The 9,321-nt window shown below is 48.9% G+C and overlaps 1 protein-coding gene across 1 annotated transcript in view; it reads left to right on the forward strand.

Moving 5' to 3' along the window:
* The first annotated feature begins 9,108 nt into the window (after positions 1-9,108).
* MGMT (O-6-methylguanine-DNA methyltransferase) overlaps positions 9,109-9,321 on the forward strand; it is a 279,398-nt gene continuing 279,185 nt past the window's right edge. Inside the window, exon 1 of the mRNA XM_029932785.1 lies at positions 9,109-9,173. Within this exon, the coding sequence (XP_029788645.1) occupies positions 9,124-9,173 (50 nt within the window). The 5' untranslated portion in view covers positions 9,109-9,123. The remainder of the gene's footprint in view (positions 9,174-9,321) is intronic.

The following is a 9,321-nucleotide window of genomic DNA, read 5'->3' on the forward strand; positions in this document are numbered from 1 at the left end:
AAGGAGCTAACAGAAGGCAACAGAGCCAGAAATCACCGTAACTGGGAGGGACGTGCAGGTCTCTGAGTTCTCGCCCGGAGCACGTCTTGGGTGACGATGCTGCCGCTTTTGGCTTCTGGAGTCACCAAAACAAACTAATGGATTTCGTTATTTAAAGGTTCTTTTTGACTCCATAACAAACACAAGGTGGAAGTCTCTGTTGGCTGAGTTTGGCTCAAAGGGAGCTGAAATTCAACAGTTCCATCCCCTGGACAAAGAATCCAGGGAGAATCTGAAGACATTAGGTGTAGCCTTTGACCTTCAGTGAGAAGGAGGGAACACACCTAGAGAATGTGGCATTTGGTTGCTAATTTTAAAAAAATAATCTTATTATCAGGTATCTTTTGAATTAGACATTCAAATAATTTTACTTACTGCTTAAGGATCATTTTGCTTAAGAAAGAAATCAGATGTAGACGCATGAACATTTTACAAAAGCATAATCACTAAATAGCGTCAGATTTGTGCCAATTATTTTCATTTCTCTGTTATTAGAAGTTTAGAGATGAAATAAAAAAGCGAATGTAACATAAACTCCCAAGCCTTCAGTTTCCGAAATGAGATTTGTAAGTTGTATGTTGGTAAATGCGGACTTGGCCGCGATGATTAGATCATCTGATTTCCGGGGACATCACTTAGAAGCATCCCATTTGTCAGAACTACGAGTTTTAACACCTTTGTGTGGTGTGGGGCTGCTCATCCTTCTTCATTTTCCCTGCTGTCTCATCTCGGTGCTGAGGTTTCATCAGACCCAGTGCTGCGAGGGCCCAGAGCCCAGTTCCGTCACCCTCGAGGTGCTCCCCGGGCCCCTCGAAGGGCCCACGCTTTCTTCTGTGCACCGTGAGCGTCATCTGTCAAAGTTCTAACCGCCTCTTGCCGTGTCTTCTAACGCCGATTCTCGGTGCTTTGTTTCCCACAGAAACACCAGTACCGGAGAGCAATGAATGATGGTGGCTTACTGGGATCAGTTTTGCAATATTTTCTGTTGCTTAGAATCTTTGAGGAAGAGCTAGAAAAGTGCGCACATGGACCTTTTCTCCAGGAGCCGCAGAACCAGAATTGGCCTTTTGATAAATGCTTTCTGGTAGTTGTCTTTAAGGAGCTAATTTTTCAAGCTAGGAGAGAGAAAGAGAGGAAGAGAGAGAGAGGAAGAGAGAGAGAGGTTTCTAATTTTTCAGGTAACTAATGACTAAAATGAAGGAAAACAGAATTTCATGAATGCATTTTGGCACATATTAAACCATAGCAGCTTGGTTCTGGGGTAAAGTAGCAGAGGCACTTTCGTTTGGAGAATTGGATTATTTTTGAATTCTACTTATTATACTAAATTGAATACCATATTATGAAATCCATTTCAACTTTTATGGACATCCCTGCCTCCTCCAGGGGCTTCTTCCGGCACTTGGTTTATTGGGGAAGAGTCATTTATTCCCGGCAACGATGCCCACGGTGCTGGCACATTCCAGCAAAGAAAATAAGCCACAAGATTCCAGTTCTCACTGCGGAATAGTCTCAACTTACATGATTTTCTTAAAATAATGGAAAATGTTAGGCTATGACATCCCAGGGAAGGGTGGAGGATTCTTGCATATCTGATCCAAAGGTTATCACCCCAGAAGCATATCTGTAATATGACCTTTGTCAGCTGCTTCACAGGGAGAAACCCTTTCAAAAAGGCGAAATTTCCAATGAAGCATCACAGGCTGGAGGAAATTCTCAGCAAAGAAATTGCATTTTCACCAAGAGAGCCTCCCCCAGCCGCGTCCGCACTCCGGAGACCACCAGGGTCCTCTTGCTGTTGTCTTAAACTGTCCAAGTTTGGCTCCGTTTGGATTTTTGAACCATTCAAAAAGATAGTTTCATAAACAGTTTCATAAATGACAGCATATCTAATTCCTTGGCTTTTGAATGCCGAGCTGAGTACAGCACAGGGAGCCGGCTGAGCATGTCTCCTGAAGCCATAAAGCAATCTAGGAGCGAAGTTGCCAAGCTGTTGACACAGGCTGCGGGGATGGAAATTCTCCAGGAGTGTGCGAGCCCCTCCCCCTGCGCTCCGCTCGGCCTGACGCTGGTTGACTGGCGCAGTATATCTTGATGTTAGTATCCCATTTCAGAAATGTTCTGACATTATCTATTTGGAAGTTTGAAAAATAGTATGAAACTCCCAGTGCATCTGAGCACACATTTCAACACGGCAATCACAATACCCATCTCCACTGATGCAAGATTGCAGGCTCGGACCCAATTCCAACAGCTTCATTTCTAAGTCGATAGGAAGCTGAAAATCTTGCTGTGGGTAAGAAAATTAGGAGAAGCGGGTTCCTACCCTGCCGTCAGCCCATCCCCACCATCAGCCACCTCCAGGTGCCCGGCAGGCACGGGGCGTCGGCTATAGAATATCTAAGAAGAAACCAACCATGAGAAGGGATGAGTTGGAAAAGAGTTTTGATAACAGAACGGAAGGTAAAGGAGACGGTGGAGAATGAGGAAAGCAGTAGAATAGGGGGGTGAGCCTCACACGCGGTCACCGGCTCTGCAAGGAAGCAGAAATGGCTGCAAATTTGTGTACTTCTTAAAAGATTCATGTTCGGTTCACAAATGGTGAAGCGCACTGAATCAGAAGCGGGCTTTCACATCACGATCGCCTGGAGATTCTACTAACCTAGGAGCCTGCTTTGGTCTAGAATTAGCACACAGGCTCATTCGCAGGGGGCGGCCAGAAACCCCGCAAGACTAATGATTTCAAAATCATCTTTAATTTCATATGTAGACTCCTTTCGATTTATTTTTATCACATAAGCAGGGTAGATGCCACAGCAAATGCTCAGTTACAATTTGTAGCTTGTTAATAATCAAGTTATATTTTCCCAATCATTGACATTCTTGGGCATCGCAAATGAAAACGAGATTTGCAAGAGGAGACGCACCGGGGAAAGTCACCTCCCCTATTTCCTTCCCAGACCAAGAAAGACGAGTTTTTAATCAGCAGTCAACTCTACAGTCTTTGGAGTTGGTTTAAACTAAGTCAGCAACTCTGATTCTTTTATTTGAAGAACAAATAGCAGGATAAAATTCCTAAGCCCTAGAAATACACCATCATAACTTGCCACCAAAAGATTTTAAATTCCTCAATTCAAAAATGCTAACACAGAGCCTTTTCTCTGTCTCTCTGTCTTTCTCGCTCACTGGTTCCCTCCCTCCCTCTTCTCTCTTTCTTCTCTTTCTTTCTCCCCTGTTCCCGCCCCAATTCATTAGGCGGAGGAAGTGGGGATATTCTTTGGAACGCTGACTCTTGGGGATCAAGAAGCCCACATAAGTAAGTCCTGTTCTGCCCTTCCCTAGCTGATTCACTTTGGACAAGTAACTTGACCCCTTTAGCCCTCAATCTCCTCACCTAGAAAATGGGTGTACTGATACCTCACAAACTTGCGAGTTTTTAAAAGGATACACACGTAAGAACAAGTAGACAGTGTCTAGGGGACAGTTGCATGGCTCAAGATTCTTGGTAACAAATGACAGAAGCCTAACTCAAACTTGCTTTATTCAAACAAAAGGATTCATTATCACACAGATGTGAGCAGTCCAGGGGGCACTGCCTTCAGATCTGGCTGGATCCAGGGTCTCCACGGTGTAGTCTCAGCCGTTTCTCTCTACTCTGTGGGATCCCCTCCCAGCAAAGATGGCCATGACCCGGAGCCACATTGTTTCTGCTCGATGATCCAGCAGATGGAAGGTGGGCCGCACATGCAGGAAGAAGTAGAGCTTGCAGACAGGAGGCATGAATGTCCTCTGTGAGCCTCAGGAAATGTACTTCTCACTCTCCAACTCCTTCTACACGTCAAAGACACGGTACACCCGTGTAAATATTCTAATTCTCCTTGCTGTGTGACTTTCCCAGCCACTGTTTCCTCGATTGTAAAAATGTAACAATGATATTGCCTCCCTTGCATGTTGTGAAAATTCTAAAAGCTGATGAGCATCAAGCCCTCAGCCCAAGGCCTGTCACTTAATAAACAATGGACAATTTTTTGCTATTATTGTTACTAATTTCTATGGGTCCTGGGTCCTCTCTTCCTAGTGCCTGAGTAACTTAATGAATCTCCAATAAATGTGTTCATTACAATTAACGCCTTGGGGCGCCTGAGTGGCTCAGTCAGTTAAGCATCTGACTTTGGTTCAGGTCACGATCTCATGGTTTGTGAGTTCAAGCCCCACATCGGGCTCTGCTGGCAGCTTGAAGCCTGGAGCCTGCTTCAGATTTCGTGTCTCACTCTCTCTCCACCCCTCCCCAATTTGTGTTGTCTTTGTCTCTCTCTCTCTCTTTCTCTCAAAAATAAATAAACATTAAAAAATCTTTTAAAAAGGGTAATCCTTAGGACAAAGACATGAGGTGCAGGTTCAGCAATGCTTTGCCTGGCCTTGGAGGGAGGGAGTCCAGCTTGAGGAGAGAGTCCTGAGCCAGCCCCAAGTGTCTCTTCTGTCCAGCTCCATGAAACAGGTCCCTTTGTCCGCAGACGTGGTACAAGTCTCCACTGCACAGAGTCACATCCACAATGGACTGAAGGAGACGCGGCTGCCGGCCTACCACCCCCTCCACACGCTGCTGGTGGGGAGGGGGCGAGAAGGCTGAAGAGGCAGAGCGTGAGTGTATGTGCAGAGCCTGGGCCTGGCACAGAGTGGGTACTCCGTCACTGTGAGCAGGTGCAGCACAGCTCGGTGGCTCCATACCTCACAGTATTCCTGCCCCTACCATCCCCCTTCCTTCCTTGCCACGCCTGTTCTCCTGGCCCATGGGTACATGTGACTGGCTCATTCCTCTGGCCACGTGATTGGTCCAGAGTGCAGTGTAGTTACATGTACTGGGCCAATCAGAGCCCTTCCCTGGAATTTTTTTCCCCCCAGGGGAAGCTGCAGATAGAACTTGTTTCAAGTCTGGGGATGCAGTGTTGGAAGGACACAAGGCTGAGGTCATGGGGAGGGACATGGGTCATGCCTGGAGCTGACGAAGACAGAAGAGCCAGCTCCTGTCTCAGATGTCCTTGAGCCTTCATCCTTGACGCCCCCTGAGCCGGATCAGCTCACTTCCTAGTTAGGGCCTAGCTTTGGCCTGGCTTCCTCCCTTCGAAGCGGGACCAGGGCGCCCTGCAGGGCCCCGCCCAGGCGCCATGACTCCGCCCCTTCCCCCCCACGAGTGAGTACCCCATCCTCTTCCTCTTCCTGCCCTGAGGCCTCCCAGACCAAGGGGGCCTCGAGGCCAGTGGCTGCGAGAGAGAGACAGATGGAGGGACCGCCCGGACCTCACTCGCCACACCGGACCCTGCGGACCCAAGTGAGTTCTCTAACAGGCAGATAATTGAGCGTCAGCCAGCCAGCCACCACTCCGTCCTCACCGCCGGTTTTGCTGCTCACACGGTGACCGACCGTTTGGCCCACGCGGCTTCATCTTATTTTAAATCAATGGCTCGGTGCGCCGGGGCTGGATTGAGGGGTGTCCCTTAGAGGGAATGCAGCCACCGTTTCTGTGTCAGATGAATATTTTTGGAGGCTGAGACAGAACGTTTGGTGTGGCTGCTTTTCCTGCCTTGATTTTCGTTTGTAGTTTCCCAGGCAGAGGCCGAGGAGGACAAATCACAACCTCAGCATCAAAATCCCCATGTCTCCTGCTTTAATTTCCAAGTCACAGAAGCCCAGGCACTTCTGGCGCATCCCAGAAGGACAGAGGAGGGCGGACGCCCCCCTCCTGGCGGCCCAGGTGCACGTTCCCCAGCACTTCACACCACTTAAAAGATTTTGCCCAAACTGCCAACAACGTGTTACAAACAAAGCCCTTCCCGAAAATGGATCCAAAACACTTTGTAATAAGTGTAGGAGCTGCTTTCAAAAGGGCCAGCGTCTGACAAAATCCTCAGTCCTGAGCGATCAACACTCAAATAGCCCAACACAGTTTGGGAAAACCTCCCCCGAAGCTTCTGCACTTGGAGTAGTTCCTAAACCAGACTAAACACACATGCACACGTGCAGAGGCGACTTCTGTTCACTTGTTTGCTTGTATTATATGCATTGCCTGATTTTGGTCGCCATATTTTGACCCAACTGTGGGGTGCCTTTGGCCCTGATGTCGCCAGCCTTCCTCCTCCACTCCTCCAGCATGTGCTCCCCGCCCCCCCATCACTGGTTGGCTCTACCACCCAGATCCTAGGTGCCTGCTCGTGGCTTCGACCCTTACAGGAACACTGGGACTGGGAAAATCAATCGTGTTAATTGGTAAAACTCTCCGCTGGAGATGCGATCCTGAAAGAAAACCACATGTAAAACATTTAAAGAGGGGAGCTCTGTAATATGTTTCTTTTGTTATACGACCCTCACGCGTTTGTCCGGAGTTTGGGGCTTTCAAACCGCGTAAGGTTTTATGTGATCATTATAAAATCCCTTCTTTTCCCAAAGGCAGGGTAGTGAGGATTAAGTTTGACTACTGAAGACAGCTTTGTTGTAAATGGTCTCTAATGTCACAAAAGTAGGTTGGAAAGAAAGGCTTATTAAACAAATTCTTGGGTTGCAAATCATTGAGAGCAATCACATGACATGTTCATTTGTTTAACCTGAAAGGTATCCATTTGGATGTTTAAAGAAATGATGCAAATTAACATTGTTCCCAGTGCCCACAAGAAAGCTGGCTGATCTTAAAGGACATTCAAGGAGGCCTCTTGGAGAAGTCAGGGTGCCATTGAGCATATACTCCTGTGTTTTTCCACCTCTTTTGCAAAAAGTCATTCACGGGAAGCTGTGTGTGGAGAAGGATGGGATGTGATTTATTAATCCACAGATGGGAAACCCCAAAGGAACCTTGTCTACCTAGTCCCACGCTGTCGTCCAACAGAGAGGTCAGGTGGGTTGCACCGTGAGAGGCTGGCAGGGCTGCGTCCCAAATATCCTGACCTTGCGTTCGAGACACACCGAGCCACTCTCTAGATTTGGGGCTATGCTTGTGTTCTTTAGTGACAGACGTGAGGTGAGGATGCTGGTGTAACGAGAATGGGGCGGAGGGCAGTTTTCAAGGAATGATTTGAGGTTTTGAAAATTACCACGAAGAGAGAAGAATTCACCAGCAAGAAAGTGCTGGGAGTGTGGATTTCAGTTCTGTTCGCTGGAGAGTCTTAAATGTCACATTTTAGAGACTCAGCCTTTGGCAGGGCCGGTTCTCGGGAGGTGGGGTGGCCTTCTCCCAGCCCTGCTTGGCTCTAAGACCCCTATGTGGCCTCTGATCCTGAAGCCCCTTGGGAACACAGCTGCAGCATCTCTCCACCTCCCTGCAGGGCAACTGAGGCCCACCAGCAGAGCCAGGTGTTTGCATTTCCCTTGGATGCTACCTTCTCCTCTGTGTTTCCAGCCTACTCCTCCCCAAATCCACATAATCTCCCTAAAAGTGCCTTAGGATGCCTGTGATGACGTTTCTTTCCCTGGGTAGGAATCAGAGATGCTAATACCAGCTGAGTCTCTTTTTGCTAATAGCTTAGGAAATGATATTAAAATACTACTTAAAGAGAAAAGTAGAATTTATTTTTTATAAAGTTACATCACCATATACTTGCTAGGATGCCAGAAGACATGCTGATCCATTTCAGTGTTATTTTCCCTTCTCATGTCTGTTGGGATCCTGGTTCTGAGTGTATAGACTGTAATAGACTCTAAGAGGATGGGCTTATTGTTAACATTTGTTAACCGCACCTGCATGTCCCACAGCCAGTGGGGCATTATTATAAAAATCCTTTACAGATGATAACGTTGTGGAGTAGAGAATTCAAGTTTCCTCAAGTTTCACAGTGAACCAGTAGAAAAGACCAGAACAAATGGCAAAGATGTTTCATTTCTCCTGTCTTCCTAGTTTTAGTCCCTGTGGCTGCCAGGAGCCTGGTTGAGAAGGATTCTGAGGCTGAGTCCAGTCTCACCAGAGAAAAAGTGCCTTGATTTGATCACCAATATGTACCCTGGGGCCTCGGCTAGTTTCCACAAGCAGCTGATTTGAACATGTCCCAGCGGAGGTGGGGCCCTGCGTGGGGGGTCTCAGAGAATCCACCACGCATGCCCAGTCACTGGGGCTTATCACAAAGCAACCTCGCTTTGGTTCGTTGAACACATTTTTATTGACCATGTTCATGTGTTGAGCCACTCAAGTCACAAATATCCCAATAGAGGAGTTGTGCATACAGGGAGAGTGACGATTTCTTCCCACTAAGGAAACAGAACCTAGGGGGCCCATAGGTGACTTAGAACATGTGGTCCTGAGATGGGGCCAATGGGTGTGTGATCTCCCTTAAGCTTTAGAGGAGACTCCCAGGGGGCCTTGTGCCCATCAAGCGGGATACAATGTGTCTATACTGCTTCCTGGAAATGCCATAAAAAGTACCAAGAAACTGGGTGTCTGGAAACAGCACACATCTGTTGTCTGAAATCAGTGTGTGCAGACGGCCGTGCTCCATCTGAAGGCTCGAGGGATGGGTGCCGTCCATGCCTCTCTTGTCTTGGGTGCTCCTTGGATCCCGGATGTACCACTCTGCACCCTCCCCTTCACATAGAGTTCTCGAGTCTCTGTCTTCACCTAGTCTTCTGCTTGCATGGAAACCAGAGATATGGGATTAGGAACCATTTAAACTTGTTACCTCTGTAAAGATTCTATCTCCAAATAGGGTCACATTCTGAGTGCTGGGGTTGGGACTCCAACATATTTTTCTGGGGGAACACAATTCAACCATAATCACGTCCAAAAAGCACCCGTGTGCTAACACCTGGGTTTGGCCTGGCTGCCAGGGCCTTGGAGCCTGGGTGGGTCTAGGTCATGGTGACCCGCAGGACCCGAGGGGCCCTGCAAGGCCACCTCCAGCCACAGGCAATAGAGACTGATCCCAGGCCCCTCTGCTCTCTCTTCGACCCAGATGGTGCCCGGAGTCCTGCCTGTCCCTATCCCCCGGGAAGACCCAGGCAGGCAGCCCGCGCTGCGGGAACCAGTCCCGCGGAGCTGAGCCACGGAACACGGCTTCTGGGAGCACTTAGCGCCGCGGACAGCAAGCACCACGGGACGCGAGGCTGATGCTGGCTAAACCGAGGCACGGAGAGCTGTGCAGCGGCGAGAGCGCAAGGTCTACGCCGCCAGGCAGGGGAGGCCGGAAGGCGGGCGGGAGGACCCCCGCGGGGCGGCGCCGGGCGGCCAGCGAGGCTGCGCAGAGCTGGGTCAGCGGCCCCCCCCCCCCCCCGTTCCCGCCGCACTGGGCATGCTCCGAAGCCCGC

Source organism: Suricata suricatta, chromosome 2 (assembly GCF_006229205.1).
Source record: "Suricata suricatta isolate VVHF042 chromosome 2, meerkat_22Aug2017_6uvM2_HiC, whole genome shotgun sequence".
NCBI classification, from domain to species: Eukaryota; Metazoa; Chordata; class Mammalia; order Carnivora; family Herpestidae; genus Suricata; species Suricata suricatta.